We start from the raw sequence: 25322 nt of genomic DNA, 5'->3' as shown, positions 1-25322 counted from the left end.
AATGTGTTTTCTGACCCTAAGTAACCCTCTATTGTCTAATACTACTTTGAAACCCTGGAGAGAAAGATCATGTGTTACTACAGCAAAAAACCTATGCCTTCTGGAACTAATTCTAACAGAATCAAGATTTTGTCCAAATTAGTTGTACAGGTACAATATGACACAATCCACTTTCATATTGGAAGGACAAAGTCTGAAGCCAGGTCTGGTTTTGTTTGTTTGTTTGTTTTTTGAGACAGAGTCTCCTTCAGCACCTAGGCTAGAATCCAGTGGCCCAATCACAGCTCTCTACAGCTCCATCAATCCTCCCACCTCAGCCTCCCGAGTACCTGGGACCATAGGCACATGCCACCACACTTGGCTAATTTTTACATGTTTTGTAGAGACAGTTTTTCCAAGTTACCAAAGCTGGTCTTGAACTCCTGGGCTTAAGCAATCCTCCCACCTCAGCCTCCTAAAGTGCTGGGATTTCAGGCGTAACCACAGCACTTCCAGCCCCACGTCTGGTTTTAAAAGATTTTCCATGGGGTGGAGTAAATGAGGCTATATACAGCCTGTACCTGCTGTTACTGGAACCAACATTTTATATTAATCTAGGTTTAAGAGACGAGTATGTATGCAACTGCACTCATGTAAATGCATGAATGACTCTGAATACAAACAAAATGTGAATATATAAATTAAACAGGACAACTGAAAGAGACTGTCACTTATGCACCCCAAATAATTCCCTAAATAATAACAACACATTGTCTGAGAAGTATCAGATTGTAAGAACAAAACACTTCCCTGTTAAGGTCAAATAACTATATAAAAATACTGGCTAGGCATGGTGGCTCATGCCTGTAATCCCAGCACTTTGGGTGGTCAAGGCAGGTGGATCACTTGAGGTCAAGTGATCCTAGTTAACACGGTAAAACCTCATCTCTACTAAAAATACAAAAAATTAGCCAGACGTGGTGGCAGGTGCCTGTAGTCCGCTTGAACCCACAAGGCAGAAGTTGCAGTGAGCCAAGATCGCGCCACTGTACTCCAGCCTGGGCAACAGAGTGAGATTCTGTTTCAGAAAAAAAAAAAAATTGTGTGACAACTGAGTGCAGAGATCTTCATCAGTAGCTTAACAGGGTCTCATTCTGTCTCCCAGGCTGGAGTGCGGTGGTTCAATCTCGGTTCACTGCAACCTCTGCCTCCTAGGCTCAAATGATCTGCCTCCTAAGTAGCTGGGTTGGCTAATTTTAAAATTTTCTGTAGAGACATGGTCTCACTATAGTGCCCAGGCTGGTCTCAAACTCATAGGTTAAGCAATCCTCCTGCCTTGGCTTCCCAAAGTGCTGGGATGACAGGCGTGAGCCACTGCACCTGGTCCTGATGCACTCTTTTAGATTGATCTACTGAGATTAATAACCACCCCCAACATTCTCTGCATAACTAAAAAAATAAAAAGCTACCTGCATAAACTATTGCCATTAGTGTATTCCATAGTTTCAAATGCTTCTCCAACTATTACCATGGAGGCTAGTGCTCATCCATTTCTTTGAGCCTCTTATAATTATCTGAATTGCATTTTGTGAACGTCTAGTCTCATCTCTAGTACTGGGCTACAAGCTTCTCAAAAGCAAAAACACCCATCTTCTTCAAACCTTTATATCATCAGAACACTTACACAGTGCCTTGCCTAGGAGGCTTAATAAAGTTTCAATTAAATGGAATTGATATCTGATGCAAATGTAAGGAAATATAAACACAGAGCTAGAGAAACCATTAAAAAAAGTGAATTTCAAATCCAGTTACAAATCTCTTCATATTTAACTGGCATTTGACATAAATCTGAAGTAATAAAGATTCCTGTAAAAGATGCCTCTTACTTGGAGATGACACAAAATGTCAAAGCAGCTCTACTGAAACAAGTCCTTAAGGGCATTAAATTATTTTTAAGCCAGTATGAACAGAAAACTTAGATATATGATCTATTTGATCAAAGTTTCAAAACAAGTAAAAACATTTTATATCAATCTGAAAGTATTTACTGAATGCCTGTGCAAAGTTCTGTGCTAGACACTGGAGAGACAATAGTTAGCAAGACAAAAAGTGTTCCCATCAAGAAACGTACAGCTAATTAATTGAGTGCTCAATTAACTCAAGCCAACAAAGAATTATTTAATGCACCTGTTATCAGCCACTTGCAGGAGGTCTGCAATGTAAGGGTCATCTGGTTGCGGAACTGGATACGAACTGACTTCAGAGGGAGGAACTGGTTCATCAATTTGCATACGCTGGCGCCTGAAAGCAATACTTCTTTTTTTGCCACCTAAAAAGAATGAGTGTCTTAAAAAATTAAGAAGAAACAAAACCATGTCTTAGAATTAAATATTCCAGGTTAGCCTTTTGGTTATAAAGTGTGTCTGCAGTTCATATTACATATTGATAAAATATTTTCTCCATCAACATGCAAATAACCACTCCGATCTTTAACTAAACAATGCATTCCTAAAAACCTCAACAAGACCTGGTTATCAAACAAGTTTTATATGCCTGCATGCTTGGCATATATGCCCAGGCTTATTATGTTTGTCCACTAGATGGGGATCAGACTTTGGCAAGTTTAAAAGCTGAATGTGCCTGCGGTGTTCACTATTATGAGCTTAAGAAATTATCACTAGCAGAGAACTGGCAGTGAGTACTAAAATATACGTGCTTGTTAAGCAATATCAACATAGCAGATAACTGAAATTGTAAGTAGCAAAGTTAGAATATAATGAATGGAATGTCATTTGTAATATATAGCTGTGCTATAATCTGAATTAGGAGGGAATGTTTTCTTAATCATTACAAATAGTAGGACTAAATTTTCTTGTAGCTAGATTTATCTTATCTTGGCCAAAATACATGGATAATTTATCTTTTTAAGGATTTTGCCAAGATTAGAAATGTATTTGAAAAAGTAGCAGATCCTTGTGAAGAACAAACATAATACACAATTTTTTCTCATTAAAATTCTAACAAATTTTGTATACTCCTACCTCAGTTTTTGTTTGTTTTTGAGATGGAATCTTGCTCTGTCGCCCAGGCTGGAGTGCAGTGGCGTGATCTCAGCTCACTACAACCTCTGCCTCCCAGGTTGAAGCAATTCTCCTGCCTCAGCATCCCAAGCAGTTGGGTCTACAGGTGTTCGCCACTAAGCCCAACTAATTTTTGTATTTTTAGTAGAGATAGGGTTTCACTATGTCGGCCAAGCTGGTCTTGAAACCCTGACCTCGAGATCCACCAGCCTCGGCCTTCCGAAGTGCTGGGATTACAGGTGTGAGCCACCATGCCCAGCCCCTCCTACCTCTAGTTTTAAGGATCAGAAAACTGGGACAAAAGTATTTAATTAACCTGTTTGACCAAACAAAGCTAACCACTTGCTTCTTTTCTTACCTCCTGGTTTTCCTCCTTGGTGGCTCCTCAGTGTCTTTCAAAAGCCATCTTCTTCCACCACTCCCTTAAATACCAATTCCCCTAGGGTCTGACTTTGGGTCTCCTCTTTTCCCAGTCTACATAATTTCACTAGGTTAATTCTTAGTACACCCATAGTTTCAATTACCATGAGACTCCAATGACTCTCAAATTTGCATCTCCACCTAGGCCCACACTTTTGAGAACAGATCTACATATCCCACACTGTTTACCTAAAATTTAGACAGGAATGTCTCGTGGGTATAGCATACTCCACACATCCAAAAGTGGACTCCTATTCTGCTTCCCAAATTCTCTAACTTAGGAAATAGTATCATCCTCCACCTACTCATTCACTTGAAAGAGAAGTCTGAGAATTCCTGTACTTCCCAAATCTACATTTAGTAACCAGATTGATTACACATCTTGAATCTCTCTGGAGTCTATCCCATTTTTTCCTCAGGAAACCTGATTATCCTTTTTTTTTTTGGCTTTAATCTTCTAGTAACTTCCAAGGTTGACTCCCACTTTTCTTCATCTCTTCTGCTTTTGGCTCACAATCCCGGTGCCCAGCTCATTTCCTACACTATCTCATGCTCCACTGAGTCTTCCCCCACCTGGCTTCACAGTTCTAATTTGTCCACTCTCAGAAATCTCCTCTTCACTCAGCTTCGGGCACAAAATAACATGACAACACTTTGGCCTTTGTCATCACTCAGAACTCTGCTGGCTTCTAGTTCTTCAACTTCAAAATTCCATTCTGACTGCAATCTTCATAGCAGCCAAATTACTTTTGGTCCTCACCATGCTCCTTAATCTCTCCATCTTGACCTAGTCTCCTACTCCAGCAGCCTCCTGTGACTCACTTACTTCCACAATTTTGATCCCATGGTTCAGATTCTTAATGATTTTGTCACTAATATTGGAGATTCTTCCACCAACCCATACTTGCTGAACAATCACCAACTCTGGATATGGCCCATCATTTCTTTTTCTTTTTTTTCAGACAGTCTCACTCTGTCATCCAGGCTGGAGTGCAGTGGTGCAATCTCAGCTCACTGTAAACTCCGCCTCCTAGGCTCAAGCAATCCTCCCACCTCAGCCTCCCAAGTAGCTGGAACTATAGAGGCTTGTGCCACCATGCCCAGCTAATTATTGTATTTTTGGTAGAGATGGAGTTTCACCATGTTCCCACACTGGTGTCGAACTCTTAGGTTCAAATGATCTGCCTACTTCAGCCTCTCAAAGTGCTAGGATTACAGGTGTGAGCCACCGCACTTGGCCCCATCATTTCTTTTTCTTGTTCTGTAACTACTGAGCATAATGCTAAAAATAATAAACTAAGAAGGTACATAATTTCCAAATTCTTTAATAAGTATGGATTACTTTTACAACTAAAATAATAATGGTAATAGTAAAAGAAAAAAGAATTTAAAATATTGATTAGAGAAAGCTCTGGGCATTAGAGTACTTGTATCTAAGTAGCTAATACTACATACATTTCTAAGCACATGTATAAACTACTACCTGAATCATTAGAAATAAATCAAGAAGTTTATGGTCTATTCAGTATATATTTTCATGCTTAGACTTTAGTGTTTGAAAACACTAAAGTCTAAGCATGAAAATCTAATCCGAGTCCTATTTTAGTCAATGGTTTTCTTTTTTTTTTTTTTGAGACAGAGTTTCGCTCTTGTTACCCAGGCTGGAGTGCAATGGCGCGATCTCGGCTCACCGCAACCTCCACCTCCTGGGTTCAGGCAATTCTCCTGCCTCAGCCTCCTGGGATTACAGGCACGCGCCACCATGCCCGGCTAATTTTTTGTGTTTTTAGTAGAGACGGGGTTTCACCATGTTGACCAGGATGGTCTCGATCTCTTGACCTCGTGATCCACCCGCCTCGGCCTCCCAAAGTGCTGGGATTACAGGCTTGAGCCACCGCGCCCGGCCTAGTCAATGGTTTTAATATCTTTAAAAGATCAAATGTGTACAACGTGTCTTGAGAAGGAATCAATTTACCTGGAGTTTGTACTACAGCATGCAAATTCTTTTCTTGAAGTTGTTGAATTCTTTCATTCTTAGCTTTGCTCTCTTTCTCCAATAGTTTGAGTTTATGAACATACTGGTTATTTAGAAATTTCAGATCAGATGTTTCACGTGCACACTTCTTCAATGAAGTTTTCAATTCTTATAAGGAAAAAGATTCAAAGACCATTTTAAAGGTCAAGAAATCCATGAAGTTTTTCCATTTCACAAAATACAAAAAGTCGTATCTACTTAAAAGTCTCCACCTGCTTCTTATGAATGCTTTAATTGAAGCTTATTACTTCTTCTACTATTATTAACAAAACTGCAATTAACTCACTAAGCACAAAAAGAAATCTTCATTTTTCATCTACTGTTGAGCCTAATGTACATCACAGCTTTTGCTCCAGTAAATTGGGTCTGATGCTAAAGGATTTTGAATTCACACCATGTATTAGATAAAATTTTCTACTGAATATAAGAATAATTCATACTAAGATAACCATATAATTACCTTTTCCCTACTACCTTTGAAATCATCCTATTCTACTTGACAGCTCAAAGACTGACTATAAAACAGCATGATACGGCCAGGCATGGTGGCTCACATCTGTAATCCAAGCACTTTGGAGGCCAAGGCGGGTGGAGCACCTGAGGTCGGGAGTTCAAGACCAGCCTGACCAACATGGTGAAACCCCGTCTTTTAAAAAAAAAAAAAAAAAAAGCATGATACATGGTTTTCACCTCATTTACTACTTTTATTTTCAGTAAGGGAAAAACAAAAGTTGTTTCAAGAACATTTCTTCAATTCCAATTTAATATTCCCTATGGCAATTTTAATTCTAAAAATTTAATCCACATATAGTGAAGACTATCATAGCTATAGAATGCACATTTATTTTCCTTCTCAGGAACTCTTCAGCATACCCTAAAGTATTTCAGGAGATATTAACAGAAGGACTATCATATTTTCTTTTTTTTGTTTTTGAGACAGAGTCTCGTTCTGTTGCCAGGCTGGAGTGCAGTGGTGCAGTCTTGGCTCACCACAACCTCTACCTCCTGGGATCAAGCAATTCTCCTGCCTCAGCCTCCCAAGTAGGTGGGATTACAGGCACGCACCACCATGCCCAGTTAATTCATATTTTCTTTCCTTTTTTTGAGACAAGTTTTCATTATGTTGCCCAGGCCGGTCTCAAACTCCCGGGCACAAGCAATCCTCCCACCTCAGACTCCCGATTAGCTGGGATTACAGGCACACAGCATCCAGCTGCAGGACTATCATATTTTCTAACTGATTGCTTTAAAATTAGACATTAGCCTTTCCTTCATACAAAACAAAAAGGACAAAGACATTGCATTTTAAAAATTACCAAATTTTCACTTACCTTTAATGTGTTGGTCTGAGTGTTCTCTCAGTTTCATTAACTCTAGGTACAATTCATTATTTTCTCTACTCAATCTTGCATTTTCAAGTTTATAGGGTTCCAAAACAAAATCAAAATTGGCACTTTCTTTTTCAGCTTTCACAGCAGATAATTTTGATTGCCGAAGGCTCTCTGTTGTATGAACTAAGTCACTAAAAGAACAGAAAATTTAATACCAGGAAACATTTCATTAACTTTCTAACAACTAAAACGTATTTCTAAAGAGTCATGTGCCACATAACATCATTTTGGTCAACAACAGACCACATACAGGAAGGACAGTAGTCCTGTAAAATTTATAACAGGGGGAGCTGAAAAATTTCTATTGCCTGGTGAGATCCTGGCCATTGTAACACTGTAGCACAACACATATCTTTTCTATGATTACCTATGTTCAGATGCACAAATAGGTACTATTGTGTTACAACTGCCTGTAATATTCAGTGTAGTAACATGCTATGCAGCTTTGTAGCCTAGGAGCCGATAGGATAGATACCATATAGCCTAGGTTTGTGGTAGGCTAAACTATCTAGATTTATGTTAAGCACACCTTATGATGTTGGTACAATGACAAAATCACCTAACGAATGACACGTTTCTCACAACCTATCCCCGTCATGAATCTATGCATGACTGTATTTGAAGACCAGTGAAGCAGACACAGAACTTAAGGGGAAAAAAAGAGCTTAAGGGAAAATTGTCTCTCAACTGTATCAGATACCCAAAAAAACTATAATTCTATTCACAGAGAAAACCCTCAGAAACGTTTACTTTGAATAGTACAGCATGAGTGGTGACCTTTAGAGTTCTGCAATGTGGAAGACTGAAGACAGTGAAAAAACTGATGAGCTTCAGATGGTTTAAAGCCTTTTAGAAAATCTACGCTTTGCTTTACTGAAGCATGAAGTTCAATCAGAAATAAGGTAAGTGGATTAGGGATCTTAAAACTGTATTTTTGTCTTTACCTGAAAAGTTTTTCTACCAAAGGTAAACACTCCACTGTCAGAGTCTGGCGGTATCCCAGCTGATCCAGTCTTTTTCTAATATTAACATACTTTCTTTCTACAGCTGTAGTCATCTTGTCTTTCAAAATAAGTGTATTCGCTTCCAAAAATTAAAGTCCTGAGAGAAAAGAATAAAACATCATTATATTATAGCTATAATTGTTGTTTCACAATAAAAAGAAAAATATCTTTTAATATGAAGCAATTATTTTTTGTTTTTCTTCAGGTAGGCAGCCTTCTGGAAAATTCAGATTTAAAATCGATGCTCATGATATTCCTGTTGCTGGATTAAAATAAATATTTCCTCATACAACTAAATTTTAAAGTTAAAACAATAGAGCTGGGCGCGGTGGCTCATGCCTGTAATCCCAGCACTTTGGGAGGCCGAGGCGGGTGAGTCACAAGGTCAAGAAATCGAGACCATCCTGGTCAACATGGTGAAACCCCGTCTCTACTAAAAATACAAAAAATTAGATGGGCATGGTGGCACGTGCCTGTAATCCCAGCTACTCAGGAGGCTGAGGCAGGAGAATTGCCTGAACCCAGGAGGCGGAGGTTGCGGTGAGCCGAGATCGCGCCATTGCACTCCAGCCTGGGTAACAAGAGTGAAACTCTGCCTCAAAAAAAAAAAGATAAATTTGATAAATTAGACTTCATCAAAATTTAAAATGTCTGCCCATCAAAATACTCAATTAAGAATATAAGGCAAACCAAAGAGTGGGAAAAAATATTCACAACATCTGACAAAGAATTTGTATAGAAAATATAAAAGGAACTCTTATAGCTCAATAATAAGACAAACATCCCATTAATAACATTAATTTGGGCTAAAACTAAAATTTTGTGAGCTAAAGACTTGAACAGACATCTCGAATAGGTGTCTGAATGGGAATAATCATATGAAAAGGTGCTCAACAGTAGTCATCACAGAAATATAAATTAAAACAACAAGGTACAATTTCTCCCAAACTAGAATGACTAAAATTATAAGGACCAGCAATAGAAAATGTCACAAAGATCTAGAGCAACTAGAATCTTCACACATTGCTGACGGGAGTATAAAATCACTTTGGAAAAAGTCTGGCAGTTTTTTATAAAGTTAAACATACTTCTAGGCTATAACCCTATGATTCTATTCCCAAGTATTTACAGAAATAAAAAATATCCACAAAAAGACTCTACAAGAATGTTCACAGGAGCTTTACTCATCGTAGACCCAAACTGGAAACAACCTAAACCCCCATCAACAGCAGAAAGGATAAACTATATTTACACAATGCAATACTAAGGGATAAAAGGAACTACTGATACACATCAACATTATGGATGAATCTCAGAAACATTATTTGAGCAAAAGAAACCAGACATACACTGTATGACTCCATATACATGAAGTTGATGAACAAGTAAAATTAAACTATGGGGACAGAAATTAAAACAGTAGTTGCCTGGGGAGGTGAAGCGGTTGCGATTGTCTCTTAGAGTTAACAGAGAACCTTTTAGAGTAATGAAAATATTACATTGATTGGGGTAGTGATTACACAGGTGTATACACTTACAGAATGTTCTTTTTTTTTTGAGACAGAGTCTCACTCTGTCACCCAGGCTGGAGTGCAATGGCACGATCTTGGCTCACTGCAACCTCCACCTCCCAGGTTGAAGCGATTTTCCTGCCTCAGCCTCCTGAGTAGCTGGGATTACAGGCGTGTTACACCGCGCCCAGCTAATTTTTGTATTTTTTTAGTAGAGACAGGGTTTCAACATTTTGGCCAGGCTGGTCTCGAACTCCTGACCTTGTGATCCACCCGCCTCGGCCTCCCAAAGTGCTGGGATTACAGGCATGAGCCACCATGCCCGGCCTCAGAATGTTCTTTTCAAATAGTACACTTAAGACCCATGGGTTTCACCATGTCAATTTCACTTCAATTTTAAAAAAAAGACACAAGTACCTCTGTACAAGTCTGTCTTTGTCTTTTTTAATATTTATGAATATATTCCTATCAATCTGCCCTAAATGGACTTTTCCAAAGATCATTTCTTTTTTATATATATTTTAATTTTTACCTTTTTTAGAGACAGGGTCTTGCTATGTTACCCAGGCTGGTCTCCAACTCTTCAGTTCAAGCTATTCTCCACCTCTGCCTCCCAAAGTGCTGGGTTTACAGGTGTGAGCCAATACACTTAGCACAAAGATAATTTCTTTAGAACTTTGCTCTTTTCTAACCTTTGCTAATGTAGTCATGACAGTCGCAATCCTAAGCCAACTAAAAATTGTTTTATATCGGTTGTTCTCCACAATATATATAAAATACATACATGAGCATACATGTAAAAGTCGAACCCCACAGCTACCCTGGGAGGGAGAAAGATCAACGATATCATCCCTACTTAACTCTTCCAAAACCATGGGGCCTCAAGAAAGTAACTATTCCAAAACCACGGGGCCACAAAGTAGGTGGGTGGTCATCAGAGACCAGGTCTTCTAAGTCCTGGCCCAGCACCCTGGTTTCTGTACCATGCTGCCTCAACTTACCAGAGAACTTTTAAATTAGTCGTTCTCCTTGGTTACTCCTTTCTATAAATCTCTCTCCTTGCTCGTTAACTTTTTCTAAATGGCTTCCTCATGGATTTCCTAGGTTCCTTCCACAAGAGACACCTAAGTGATGCAGGGTTTTCAGGGAAATTCCCGCAGACATCAGAAATACACCTGACAAATCCGTATGTATTACTAGCAGGGTGTCAACTTGCAGCGCGTGCACCACTCAAACATTTCCCCTCTTTGCTACCAAGTCCAGTGACCCAGAGATAATACCGCCTCATATCCTGCTTTGGCGGGGGGAAATGAGAATAAATATGAATCCATAAATCATGACCAGGGCCTCAGGACAGATTAAAATCCTTCCAGACAAAAACATGTTAGGCCGTCCCCACCCATGCACTATTGCCCTCCCTCATAATCCCCATCCAGACATGGCGGCTACACTCTTTTAAGTTTCCGGAGAAGCAACATAAAAGGTTAGGTTTGGTGGGGGGGATCCGCCATACATAGATGTGTAGAAGTATTCATCTACTTAACTCTGCGGGTTGACGTCTGAAAACCAGTACATTTAATTTTTACAAAAACATTGCTGTGTGTACGTACGTGTGCATGGGAGCTAAAAACATAAACAAAAATCCCAAACGACAACAAAGGACAACCCGTTAGCTGTGGTTATCTCGGAGTCCTTCCTTATTGAACTCAAAGGCTGAAAAGCCGTGGTGGTGCTTCGAAGGAGCTGGGCAAAGATGAATTAAAAGCTGTCGTTCTATGCTTTGGGACATTTTTGTTAGAAAGAGAGTGGGTGATTGTTAGGCTGACAGGGCATTTAATGTGTAAATCGATGCACTGGTCAACAGCAAGTCTGTGCCTGCACGGCCTACACTGACGCTCCGTGACGAGCCGGGCCCAAGCTGGCCCCCGGCAAGTCTCCGGCGTGCGACTTCACCGTCCGGCGTGGACGCGAAGCGGGCGTGGAAGCGGGGCCAGGGCGAACGGTCCCCGCGCCCCTCCCCGCCAGGTCGGGCCCGGTCCAGCCCCACTTCCTCCGGCGGCCGCGCGGCCTCCCGGCAGCGCCCGAACCCGCCCCGCGGGGACCTCCCGGAAGGCAAAGGCGCCGCCACTACCGCCGCCGCCGCCGCCACCGGCCCCCTAGCTTCCGCGGCCTGACTCACCGGCAGCTCCAGCCGCCGTTCCCTCCGCCTGCAGCCGCATTGCCCTCGGGCCTCGAGTTCCCCCACTAGCTCCTTCCGCCCAGCCGCGGGCTCCGGCTCTAGAACAGTTTGAAAATGGCGCGGAGGGGCGACCGCGGCCGACACGGAGGAGGCGCCGCGGTTGCCTCGGTAACGGGAGCGGCGGACGGTGCGCGGCGCGCGGCTGGGACGCGCGCGGCGACGGTGGCGGCGCCCTGGTGCCCGGAAATGCAACGCCCAGGCAGAGCGAGGCCACGGCTTCCCCTGGAGGTCGGTGCCCGCGGCCCGCGCCACACCTCAGCTGATCTCTGAGCCATCCTCTTCTTTCTGTCAGCCAGATGTGTGGATCTCCTGCTGCGTGCGGGGCGAAAACGCCGCCCCATTACTGGTCCCTGCAGCGGAGTAGCCTTCACCTGCAAGGTGAACACCTGCTCACGGCGTAATCCCCAAACGCAGATATCAAGTTGTCCCTGCAACTTTGCCTGACAACCACCCAATGCAATTAATTGTCCCACAATCATAACTCCCTGAGGCTCTGTGTAGAACCATAGAATTAATACATCAAAACAGAATCATTTGTTGATCTGTCTCTCCCTGCCGCCCCCAACTGTGAATTCCTTGAGCCAGAGACCATTTTACTAAGCACACATTTGTCAGTGGAAATAAACTGTTTATAGTCCACGCACAGATGGAAAACACCTAGTAAAATCCTAAAATTCCCTTTCTCTCCTTAAAATTTCCCAGATGATCAGGAGTTCCATTCTTTCCTGTTTACTTTTCTCCCAAGTAGGCCTTTTGAGACAGGAGAATAGGGAAGGAAGTCAGAAGATTGACTAGCGGCCCCTTCTCAGGGAAACAGGCATAAGGCTCTGCCTGATAGGGAAGCTGAAGAATTAACCAACCCTTTCTGCAGTAAACAAATCTGGTATAAGCTGGAATGGGACAATCCCTGAAAGAGGAGCATGCACATTCGGGGCAAAATGTGTCCTTAGGATAACCTTTTATTATAATAAGCTCCTTAAAGCTCATACATACGAAATGCATATCATACATACACTTAAAATTATGGCAAACATGCGCAGGCGCACTAAGAGAGAAAAACAACAGGAAAACAGATATGACAATTACAGGAAGTCCCCTCCCTAGGAAGTGAGTATAAAAGAACAAACGCTATGTTAATCCAGGGCTGGTACCACTTGGAGATCAGCTCGTTCCTCTCTCTGGAACATCATTTACTTAATAAATCTTGCAGGGTGGTTATTAGTCTCATCCAATTCTTTGTTCATAACACCAAGAACCTGAAAGTCCAACTTCCAATCCGACAACATTTTGGTGAGCCAGTCAAGAGGTAAGCCCAGAAGAACTGGGAGTTTTTATTTTCTTTCTTTTTCACCTCAGCTCTTTTGCTTTAGTTTAAAGCTGCCTTTTGCTGGCATGGGTTGGGTAGTTAATAGCCAAAAAGGCACAGGACACTTGAAGACTCCGGTGACAAGATAATCTGATTGGGGAATGGGGCAAATAGGTCCCATGGGGTGTAAGACCAATCCCTGCAATGGTGAGGTGCATGTTTGTGTGGCTATAATATTACATTATTTGCTGCTTGTTTTAATATTTTTTCTTTTCTTCTTTTGTGTTGGGTTAACATGTTTAGACCAACTAGAGATATACCCCAAACCCAAAGGGCCAGGGCAATAGATAACTGACTATGGAGAGCCCAAGGGCTAGCATGAGCCTGACGATTAGGGCCCACCACCTGTATAAGGAGAGTACCCTGCTTATTCTGTGAGGGACCAGATCTAGATTGTTTTAGTTTAGTGGATCTGGTGCTAAAACTCCTGGCGGAGACTGTTGGATCATTGCATAAATTGCGCAGTGGATCCATGGGGAAATCACTGTGCCTGGTTTATCTCACATAGTCAGAGGGTATTCTAATTCCTTATTGAGAGGCCAGTCTCTAATAACAAATTTAAACTAGTGTAAGGTTTATTGCCGATGTAAAATGAGGAAACTGAGGCAAGTATGAGAAAATGAGAAACCAATTTATTCAGCTCCCGGGCGAGGTTCTGTGGTCCATAAGGTCATGGGGTTTTATTGGGGTGGAAGGCGATTGATTGGCTATTGGGGAAACAAAGCAAAGGCAATTTTATTGGCTGTCAGGAAGTAGGAAGTGTCTGGAGCTAGCGGTTATGGGTAGGCAGGCGGGACCTTGGGCCTTGATTGACTGTTGGGGAACAAAGTGAAAGCAATCTTATTGGCTATTAAGAAGCAGGAAATGCCTGGAGCTAGTGGTTATGGGTAGGCAGGTGGGACCTTGGGCCTTGATTGACTGTTGGGGAACAAAGTGAAAGCAATCTTATTGGCTATTAAGAAGCAGGAAATGCCTGGAGCTAGTGGTTATGGGTAGGTAGGTGGGACCTTGGGCCTTGATTGACCACTGGGAAAACAAAGTGAAGGCAATCTTATTGGCTATTAAGAAGCAGGAAAGGCTTGGAACTAGTGGTTATGGGTAGGCGGGCTTTCTGGGGGCCCACAGAGGAGACTGCTACCAGGCAGGGTTTGATGGGGCTTCTTTAAAAAATTTTCCTGCAGGGTTTATCAACAGTGGGCTGGGTGTTGAATGCATAATTTAGTGCTGAATGTGGGCTTGGGTCTGGTATGCGGAGGTGGGTGCGGGGAAGCTGTGAGGCAAGGCCAGATAATGAGCTTGGGTGATGAGGCAGTTATCAGGCTCAGAGAGAGATGGATGTGTCCGTTTTAACCCTCTGTGAGGCAGCCGGCTTTACAACTAGGTAGTCTGCAATTCCTGGCCCTTCAAACTATAATTACTACAATAGTTAGGGAAACCATTTGGAAAGAAACTGTTTTGGCCAGCTTCAGGGATGCTAAAAGCCAAAGGTTAAACCCGGGAACTAAAGGGAAACTTATCATAGGTCACCAATTATGGCAGGATTCTTCAAGTGGCACTGGTGCCCACCTAAGGCTAGAGACGTCTGGCACTCAGAATACATGTCCATTTGGGGGATAACCCAATGGACCAAATTTACAGTCCAGATCCTTCAAAAGGGGACACCCTAAAGGGAGACTCTAGATGTAAACTCATGAACCTATGAGACTCTCTTCTTTTTTTTTTTTTTTTTTTTTTTTTTGAGGCAGAATCTCACTCCATCACCCAGGCTGGAGTGCAATGGCACGATCTCAGCTCACTGCAACCTCTGTCTCCTGAGTTCAAGCGATTCTCCTGCCTCAGCCTCCCGAGTAGCTGGGACTACAGGCATATGTCACCACGCCTGGCTAATTTTTTTTTTTTTTTTTTTTTTTTTTTTCAGTAGAGATGGGGTTTCACTGTGTTAGCCAGGATGGTCTTGATCTCCTGACCTCGTGATCCGCCTGCCTCGGCCTCCCGAAGTGCTGGGATTACAGGCATGAGCCACCGCGCCTGGCCAAGACTCCCTTCTTCTTTTCCACAGATTAGTCATGGGAACCACTCCTTCAGTCCTGCCTGACTCCCCTCTCAGCTGCATCCTTAATAATTAGAATCAGTTTGACCCTGAAAACCTGTGAAAGAAATGCCTAATATTTTATTGTAACACCATTTGGCCTCAATTTCAGCTAGGGAGTCAAGAGCAATGGCCAGCCAGTGGAAGTCTGAATAATGACACCATCCTCCAATTAAATCTATTTTGTCAGAGATAACCATATGTGCAAGCCTTGATGGTCCTATATCTAAAAAAACCACCATTTTCAAAGTCCCCAAAACTACTCTACAGAAAGAAACTCCTAAAACTGAGCCAGACACTATAGATAACCCTCTATTGCAAGGGGTACGTATCTGTCAGGGCAAACAACAGCCATCTCCCTATAATCCAGGTCCAAATACATCCTAAGCTTCAAAACAATGACAAGAGTCAAGGGTCCTAGCAAACCCTTCCCATACTAGCTTAGGAACACCATATTCAATGATACCGCCTGCCCTGTTACCTCTCAGAGAAGTGGCAGGAACCAAGGATCATAACAAGGTATAGGTACCCTTCTTAGTAACTGATATCCAACAATGTAAGGAAAAACTGTGCAGTTACTTAGAAAACCCTAAGAAATTTGCTGATGGGTTCCAGATTTTGACTTTGGCTTTCAACCTTTCTTGGAGAGACATGCAATTCATTCTGGCCACCTGTTGCACACTTCTGGAAAAGGAATGAATTTTTGAGGCTGCTAGCCAGGACACTGATGAATTGTTTTGCATGTAGCCTGCAGGGCAACAGACTGGGAGCAGATACAGTCCCTACTACTGAACCCAACTGGAAATGTAATACCCCCATAAGAATGAATAATCGAACTAAATTTCTTGAGGCACCCGTAAGGGAATGAAAAAAGGAGTGCATTAAACTATGATGAGCTTAGGGAGATCACTCAGGGGAAAGAAGAGAATCCAGCCACGATTTTTTGGGTTTGGGGTTTTTTTTTTTTGTTTTTTTTGGTTTTTTTTTTTTTTTTGAGACAGTCTCGCTTTGTCGCCAGGCACCAGGCTGGAGTGCAGTGGTGCAATCTCGGCCCACTGCAAACTCTGCCTCCTGGGTTCAAGCAATTCTCCTGCCTCAGCCTCCCAAGTAGCTGGGACGACAAGCGCACCACCATGCCCAGCTAATTTTTGTATTTAAGTAGAGACGGGGTTTCACCATACTGGCCAGGATGGTCTTAATCTCTTGACGTCGTGATCCGCCAGCCTCAGCCTTCCAAAGTGCTGGAATTACAGGAGTGAGCCACCATGCCTGGCCCATGTTTTATAGTACTAGAAGAAGCCTTTGAAATATATACAAACTTAGATCCTGCTTCTCCTGAAGGCAAGATATTAATGACGCAATATTTCATTAGTCAATCTACCCCAGACATTAGACGTAAGCTCCAGAAGTTGCAAGTGGGGCCACAGACTAATCAAAACCAGTTCCTTGACACCACCTTTATAGTGTACAACAATTATGAACTGGAGGAAGGAAAAGGGGAGCAAAGTAAAAAAAAAAAAAAACAGCAAGCCAGAATTATGGCAGCTGTAATTCATGATGCCCTGAATGCCCAAAAAACCTCCAAGAGAAACACAAAGGGCCACAAAGATAATGCTAGCAAAGGCTCTTGCTTCAAGTGCAAAAAAAAGATGGGCATTGTGGAAAGGATCACACTAAGCTCCCACCGTGCCCTGCCATCAATGTGAAGGCATCAGTCATGACCCTTGGCACTGGCAAATTGACTTCCCCTGCTCCCACCGAGGTGCTTAATTGGTCAAAACTCTGGCAGTCTAAAAGGAGGAGTTAGATGTAAGACTGAAGTGGCCTGGAGCCTTCCTTACTGTACCTGTCCAGGAATATCATCATTACTATTGAGTAGCCCTGGGTAACTCTGGATATCATGAGCACCCAAATTTAGTTTCTCTTTGATATAAGGGCAAATTACTCTGTCCTTACTGCATATGCAGGAAAACTTTCCTCCCAGTTCATGAATGTTACGGGAATGGAGGGGAAGCCAAAAATGAGATCCTTTACTCCTCCTTTAACTTGTCAATTTGAGAAGCAAATTTTCCAATAGAAGCTTCTAGTAATACCAAGCTGCCGAGTCCCCTCATTGAAGGCAGAGGTCATGGTTAAAATAGAGGAATTACTACAATATGAACATTGCAGGATTGACAATGGCTGGGTAAGTAAAGTGTCCCAGACCACATTAATAAAAAGGTTAACCCACTAACTTGGTATACCGGGAAACCAGGGAAAGCCAAAATGGCAAAGCCAGGCAAAATACAGCTTAAAAAGACTCCAGCTATTTTCCAAACTGAAAATGATATCCAATTAAGCTGAAAGCCCATAATTCAAGAATTGCTAACTCGTGAACTTCTAAAGCCTTGCAATTTACCTTGCAATACTCCCATTTTACCCATCTTAACTTCAGGGGAGTATCAGCGAGTACAGGATCTCAGAACAATCAGGGAAGCTGTCATCCCCATCCATCCATTGGTGGCAGAACCATACATTGTCCTGGATCAGATGGCAGGGGATGCAAAATGGTTCTTGGTCCTAAACCTGAATGACGCCTTCTTTTCCATTCCTCTGGCCCCAGTACCTTTTTGCCTTTGAATGGGAAAATCCAGATACCAAAGAAAAGTAATGCACATGGACAGTGCTCCCTCAGGGCTTTCAGGATAGCCCCCATTTCCTTGCTTGAGCCCTGTAAATGGATCTAAGAGATTTACTATTGGAAAATGGAAGCATACTTCAATATGTAGATGACTTTCTGTGTGTAGCCCAACCCAGGAAGCAACCGATTGAAATACCGTAAAAGTTTTGAATTTCATGGCAGACAGGGGATACAAAATGTCAAAGAAAAAAGCTCAAATCACCCTCTAACAGGTCCAATATTTGGGTTGTATTCTAAACCCTTGGGCCCAGCAGATATCCCCAGAACAGGTACAAGTCATATGCAGTCTAGACCCCGTTATACTATAGCTTTGTTCCTTTCTAGGAATGGTGAGGTTCTACAGGATATGGATACCAAATTTTGGGCTCATAGCAAAACCCCTTTATGAAACAGTAAGGGGGCCATAAAATGAGTCAATGGAATGGACTCCAGAAGTGAGGGAAGCCTTTGTTACGTTAAAACAGGCATTTGGCAAAGGCCCCATTCTTGTCATTGCAGACCTCACTAAGCCCTTTTCCTTGTATGTGGCAGAAGAGAATGGCATGGATGTGGGGGTGCTAACCCCAAAATTAGGATCAGAACCCAGACCAACTGCCTATTTTTCAAAGAAATTGGATGTGTGGTCTTGGGGTGGCCAAGCTGCCTGTGAACGATAGCAGCTACTTCTATTTTAGTGGAAGAAGCCACTGAAATCACCATAGGTCAACCACTGGAAGTTTTAACTCCACATCAGGTGAAATCAATCTTGGAAATAAAAGGGCATATTTGGATAACGAGGAAAAGGTTAACCAAGTACCAGGCTATGCTCTTAGACAATCCAGAGTTAATCCTTAAAACCTGTAATACCCTGAATTCATCTCCATTGCTGCCCACAGGCCCAATATTTGGTCATTGATGTGAGCAGGTCATCACACATACACATGTAAGCCAACCTGACTTAAAAGATAAGTCACTTCCAGACTCAGAGGATGACTGGTTCACAGATGGCAACAGCTTTGTGTCAAATGGGACATGCCAGGCTGCATATGCAATAGTAAATGACAACACCATCACTGAAGTCCAGTCATTATCCTGGGGCATGTCAGCACAAAAAGCTCAAATAATTGCTCATATCTGAGCCCTGATACCGGGGAAAGGAAAAAAGCTTAATATCTATACAGACCCTCAATATGCATTTCTTGTGGTTCAGGCTCATGCTACAGTTTTGGAAAGAAAGAGGACTACTAACTAGAACGCACTCACCCATAAAGCATGGGCCTGAAATTCTCCGGTTGTTGGAGGCAAAACACGTGCCAAAAGCTGTGACTATAATCCACTGTAGAGGGCATCAAAAGGACTTAGCTCCCATAGCACAGGGGAACAAAAAAGCTGACAGGGAAGAAAAGCAGCAGCCATCAAGGCACAATCTTTAGCACTACTTCCCTTCTGTGATTCCCCGATAGAACCTGAATACACGCCAACGGAGGAAGCAAGGCGGACAGAATCAAGGATCTTGGTGGTATATGGGATCAAAAGTATATCTCCCTCAAACAGCCCAGTGGAAGGTTATGAGAGACCCTGCACGACTCTTTCCAGATGGGGAGAAATGCCACTCTGGCGATGGCAAACAGGCTCTTTATTGGGTATAATTTAGCCTTAGTAGTTTAGCAGGTCTGTCAAGCCTGCTCACGGTGAGCATTTAACAATCCAGGAAACAGAATGTCTCCACGAATAGAACCAGTCCAAAGAAGGGAGACTTATTCTGGGGAAGACTGGCATTTGGACTTTACCCATAAGCCAGTTTGCAGAGGATAGAAGTTTTTTACCAGTACTGATAGACACCTTTACAGGATAGGTTGACATTTACCCTACCAGAACAGAAAAGGCTAATGAAGTTGTAAATGTCCTCTTAAAATACTAATTCCATAGTTTGGGTTAGCCCAAAGCCTCCAGAGCCATAAAGGCCCATCTTTTGTTTCCCAAATAACTCAAGGAGTGGCTAAGGTGCTTGGAGTTAAATACTATTTACATTCAGCATAGAGACCTCAATCCTCCAGCAAAGTAGAAAGAGCTAATCAAACTCTAAAACAGGCACTAGCTAAGCTACGGCAGGAAACGTCAGAAAGGTTGGTCAGCTTACTACCCATACCCCTTTTGAGAATCTGTAACTCCCCAAGGGCAAAAGTAAATATGAGCCCATAGGAAATGCTGTACAGGAGACCCTTCTTTTTTTTTTTTTTTTTTTTGAGACGGAGTTTCACTCTTGTTATCCAGGCTGGAGTGCAAATGGCGTGATCTTGGCTCACCGCAACCTCCATCTCCTGGGTTCAAGCAATTCTCCTGCCTCAGCCTCCTGAGTAGCTGGGATTATAGGCATGTGCCACCATGCCCAGCTAATTTTTGTATTTACAGTAGAGACGGGGTTTCACCATGTTGACCAGGATGGTCTCGATCTCTTGACCTCATGATCCACCCGCCTCGGCCTCCCAAAGTGCTGGGATTACCGGCTTGAGCCACCGTGCCCGGCGACCCTTCTTAACTAATGATCTAATAAGTAATCCAGAAACAGCTGGGCTAATAAAATACCTAGTTAATCTGGGAAAATTTCAACAAGCATTACAAAGTTTCTGGACCAAAAGGCTCCCCATACCAGGAACTAACCAGCAATCCAAGATTAGGTCAGGAGATAGAGTACTTGTTAAACGGGGAAAGAGAGTTCACCCTCTCATCAGCTGCAACCCAAATGGAAGGGACCGTTGTCAGGGGCATTAACCACACCCTCTGCAGTTAATGTGTTAGGATTAAATAGTTGGATACATCTTTCCAGGGTCAAGCCTGCAATACGTAAAGCTCCGGATCCAGAACCTGAAGCTCCCATCAATCACTACACCTCTGAACCTGTGGAAGATCCGACGTACCTATTTAAAAGACATCCAAAAGATAAGTAAATACTTACCAACTTTCCCTGGTGTCTTTGCTGCATAGTTACTGTGGGGTAAATAATCCTAGTTATTTATATATAATATCTATCATTTAACTGCTTGCTTCCCCCTCAATGGATCTACTTTTTATGTCCATACTCCTATTTTCACCAATAATGGGGGTCCAGCCCCAATACCAAGTGTTTAAACAGATTCAACAGTTAGCCACGTTAACTAACTTAACTTCCTGTTACATTTGTACCTCAGGGTCGCTGTCAGCTGAAGTTTTACCACTACCGTTAGAAGATATAGTCAAGGTCAATGCCAGAGTCACTGTTGCCACCCAGTCAGAAGCTACATTTCCCAATCCAGCTGCGGAAAGCTTATTCCGAACAGTCTTAGCTCAGACCATAAGAAACATCCCAAATTTAAATTTTACAAATGCCCCAAATCCTGTAAGGGTTTTTCATAACCTAACCACAGAGATCCAATTCCCAATTTGTTTTACTTCCCACCGAATGAATGGGACCTTTTTGGGATCCCTAAACAATTGTTCATATGAGGTCGTCCTCAGCTGGACAAATCAAGAGAAACATTATAATTCCTCAGAAACAAAAATTAATTCATATCGCAAACCAGGAAAACACCACCAATTCCTTCTCCTTAAGTATCCTGATCCAAGGAAACCTCAATATACAAGTAATACCAATACTTCCAATATTTCCACTGGTTGGAATACAGTTTTAATCAACAATTCATCTTTGCCTCTAGCTCAGGCTTTGGCTTGGGGGATCCAAAGACCATTCTTAAAATTCCACCCCAGCTTATCTTTCCACCCCAGCTCATCTTTCCACTCCAGGCTTGCTGCACAACTTGGTGTGGCTGGAACACTTTTATGGGAACAAGTCACTGGAACTTCTTCCAGTGATTTAGACCCACCTCTGGAGCTAGCGTCATGGGGATATAAGGTATCTTTGGACCCTGGGCAAGGATTGTATTTCATATGCGGAAATTCAGGGTACTTGAGTCTTCCAAGCCAATGGAAAGGGACTTGTGGCATTGCCGCTTTACTTCCAAAACTGTCTTTTGTAAATGCTAGTACAAAATTCCCATGCCACGCATCTGTAAAAAGGGCAGCTCCAGCGGTATTACATCCTTTGGCAACTGCAGTAACAGGACTTCTAGGAACCACACTTGGGTCCATTTCTCTTCACTTGTCTTCACAACAAACACAGGCTTTGGCAGAAATTACAGCAGCTAGCCAAGAACAACAATATATAGATTCCCTGGCGGGCATTGTCTTACAAAAAAAGAGGAGGCTAGATCTCCTCACAGCTAATCGAAGGGGATTATGCATTTCTCGAAAAGAAGAATGTTGTTTCTATGTTAACTCCTCAGGCAAGATACTGGGACATCTGACTAAGGCAACTAATGTTGTTACTAATTTAAGAACTGCAGAAAACACCTTAAATTCTGTTTAAACAATTGCAAACAGTTGGATAGCCCCTTTTACAGGACCCTTAACTGTAATTCTTCTGTTGTTAATTTTTGGCCCTTACGCTGTGCATTTGTTAACCAGCTTTATTTCTTCCTGTTTAGAATCTATCAAGCTACAAATGGCTCTATTGCCTCAAGCACCAGACATCATCATACAAGAAATAAGTCTAGACTTCCTAATTTCCCCCTGGATAGAGCAGGGTGAGAGTTCTGTGGTCTCCTGTTAGGTAGGGCCAGCAGTCCCACTCAGCCGGAAGCAGCTATTGAAGAAAGAACTTCGACCCTCAGCAACCTGTAGAGATTTATGGAGATCACATCTCTCAGAGGGAATTGAGGCAGGAGAATAGGGAAGGAAGTCAGAAGATTAACCAGCAGCCCGTTCTCAGCAAAACAAGCATAAGGCACCACCTGATAAGGAAACTGAAGCGATGAACCAGTGCTTTCTGCAGTAAACATATCTGGTATAAACTGGAATGGGACAGTCACTGAAAGAGGAGCTCGTGCATTAGGGGCAAAATGTGTCCTCAGGATAACATTTTATTATAATAAGCTACTTAAAGCCCGTATGTATAGAATGCATATCATACATACGGTTAAAATTATGGAATGGCAGGCATGCGCAGGTGCACTGAGAGAAAAAAAAAAAAAAAAAAAAAACAAGAAAACCGATATGTCAATTATAGGCAACCCCCTCCCTAAAAGTTAAGCAAGAGTAGTAAGGAGGTATAAACTAACAAAGACTATGTTAACCCCAGGCTGATACCACTCACGGATCAGCCCATTCCTGTCTCCGGAACATTCATTGCCTAATAAATCTTGCAGGATCATTATTTGTGTGTCTCCTCCAATTCTTTGTTTGCGATACCAAGAACCTGGAACTCCAACTTCCAATCTGGTAACACTTCCACTCTAAAAATGTGCTTACTCTTTGTATGTCATGTAACTGCTCTATTTGTTGTACCCGTTCATCCATTAATGTTTCCACTTTTTGTGCCTCCTCTGTTTTTCTCATGCCTCAATGAGTTGTTTTATGGAATTTCTAGGAGGTAATGAGTTTGGTTCTATAGATGACTTTTGTACAACATCTTGCACATGTACAACTTAACACTTTTTTGTGAACGACAGGTTTTTTTGGGAAAAGAGGTAGTCATAAACAGATTAATATCATAGCAAAATGGCTGTTCAACAGCCATCCAGTCAAGATTACTCTTTGGCTTCCCTTTGCCCCAAACACATACCGATTAGGAAATGTAAAAATAAAACCCAAAAAGGAAATGCAAAAAGGTAAGTAGGACCAAAGTCATCAGTGAGCTTTCCTCCAAGTGATATGGAACACCAAAGTCAGGGTCACTGCTGAACTCCAAGGGCTGGAGGTCAGGGTCCCTGGATGTTTTAGGCCAGGCGCCCCCAAACTTTTTACACAAGGGGCCAGTTCACTGTCCCTCAGACCGTTGGAGGGCTGCCACATACTGTGCTCCTCTCACTGACCACCAATGAAAGAGGTGCCCATTCCTGAAGTGCGGCAGGGGGCTGGATAAATGGCCTCAGGGGGCCACATGCGGCCCGCCGGTCGTAGTTTGGGGACGCCTGTTTTAGGCAGTTCTCACATTGCTGTAAAGAAATACCTGAGACTGGGTAATTTATAAGCAAAAGAGGTTCAATCGACTTACTAGCAAACTGAATTCAACAACACATTTAAAAGATTATCATGATCAAAAGAGATTTACCCCAGGGATGCAAAGATGGTTCAGCATATGCAAATCAGTGTGATACATCACATTAACAGAATGAAGGACAAAAACCATATGATTATTTCAATTGATGCTGCAAAGGCATTTGATAAAATTCAATATCCCTTCATGATAATCCTCAAAGGGCCAGGTGCAGTGGCTCACACCTGTAATCCCAGCACTTTGGGAGGCTGAGATGGGCAGACTGTTTGACCCCAAGAGTTGGACACAAGTCTGGACAACATGGTGAAACCTCGTCTCTACAAAAAAATACAAAAGTTAGCCAGGTGTAGTGGTACATGCCTATAGTCCCAGATGCTTGGGAAGTTGAGGTGGGAGGATTGCTTTAGTCCGGGAGGTTGAGGCTTCAGTGAGGTAATTATGCCACTGCACTCCAGCCTGAGCAACAAGTAAGATCCTTTCTCAAAACAAACAAACACACACACACACACACACACACACACACACACACACAAACAAGCCGGGCGCCGTGGCTCAAGCCTGTAATCCCAGCACTTTGGAAGGCTGAGGCAGGTGGATCACGAGGTCAAGAGATCGAGACCATCCTGGTCAACATGGTGAAACCCCGTCTCTACTAAAAATACAAAAAAGTAGCTGGGCATGGTGGCACGTGCCTGTAATCCGAGCTACTCAGGAGGCTGAGGCAGGAGAATTGCCTGAACCCGGGAGGTGGAGGTTGCGGTGAGCCAAGATCGTGCCATTGCACTCCAGCCTGGGTAACAAGAACGAAACTCCCTCTCAAAAAAACAAAAACAAAAACAAAAAACAAAACAAAAAAACCCTCAAAAACTGGGTATGGAAGGAACTACCTCTACATAATAAAAGCTGTATATGACAGACCCACAGCTTGTATCATACTGAAAGAGGGAAAACTGAAAGTTTTTCCTGTAAGATCTAGAACGTGACAAGCATGACCACTTTCATCGCTATTATTCAACATAGTGCTGAAAGTCCTAGCTAGAGAATTTCAGAGAAGAGAATGAAATGAAGAGCATTCAAATTGAAAACGAAGAAGTAAAATTATCCTTGTTTGCAGATGATACGATCTTATATTTGGGAAAACCTAAAGACTCCACCAAAAAATTTTTAGAACTGATAAAATTAGTAAAGTTGTGAGATACAAAATCAACATATGAAAGTCAGTAGTATTTCTACATGCCAACAGTGAGCAATCTAAAACAAAGAATTTTAAAAGTAATCCCACTTACAATAGCTATAAATAAAATTAAATACCTAGGAATTACCTTGAACAAAGAAGTGAAAGATCTCTACAATTAAAACTATAAAATGTATGATGAAAGAAATTGAAGAGGACACACAAAATTGGAAAGATATTCCATGTTCATGAATTGGAAGAATAAATATCATTAAAATGTTTAT

The 25322-nt window shown here is 42.3% G+C and overlaps 2 protein-coding genes across 8 annotated transcripts in view; one reads left to right on the top strand and one right to left on the bottom strand.

The window, feature by feature from the left end:
• CEP135 (centrosomal protein 135) overlaps positions 1-25322 on the bottom strand; it is a 186990-nt gene that overhangs the window by 151885 nt on the left and 9783 nt on the right. For 5 of the 7 annotated variants that reach the window (XR_012516837.1, XR_012516838.1, XM_074396160.1 and 2 more), the window contains exons 1-5: positions 11600-11777; positions 7850-8006; positions 6846-7036; positions 5455-5622; positions 2167-2308 (exon numbers count right to left, since the gene is read on the bottom strand). Coding sequence is in view for 5 of the 7 variants with exons in the window: in XM_074396160.1 (XP_074252261.1) it covers positions 2167-2308; positions 5455-5622; positions 6846-7036; positions 7850-7962 (614 nt within the window). In the remaining 2 variants the exon portion in view is untranslated. Of the gene's footprint in view, positions 1-2166; positions 2326-5454; positions 5623-6845; positions 7037-7849; positions 8007-11599; positions 11778-25322 lie in introns of those variants that run through there. The other 2 variants (XM_074396162.1, XM_074396163.1) reach the window with 2 other exon arrangements.
• On the top strand, positions 12759-23021 carry LOC141583995 (syncytin-2-like). The gene is made up of 2 exons (XM_074396171.1): positions 12759-12965; positions 20601-23021. Exon 2 carries the CDS (start codon positions 20829-20831, stop codon positions 22173-22175), a length of 1347 nt encoding a protein of 448 aa, XP_074252272.1. The 5' UTR covers positions 12759-12965; positions 20601-20828; the 3' UTR covers positions 22176-23021.

This window comes from Saimiri boliviensis, chromosome 3, assembly GCF_048565385.1.
Source record: "Saimiri boliviensis isolate mSaiBol1 chromosome 3, mSaiBol1.pri, whole genome shotgun sequence".
NCBI lineage: Eukaryota > Metazoa > Chordata > Mammalia > Primates > Cebidae > Saimiri > Saimiri boliviensis.
The sequence above is the reverse complement of the archived record's forward strand: the minus strand, read 5'-3'. Positions and strand labels throughout refer to the sequence as shown.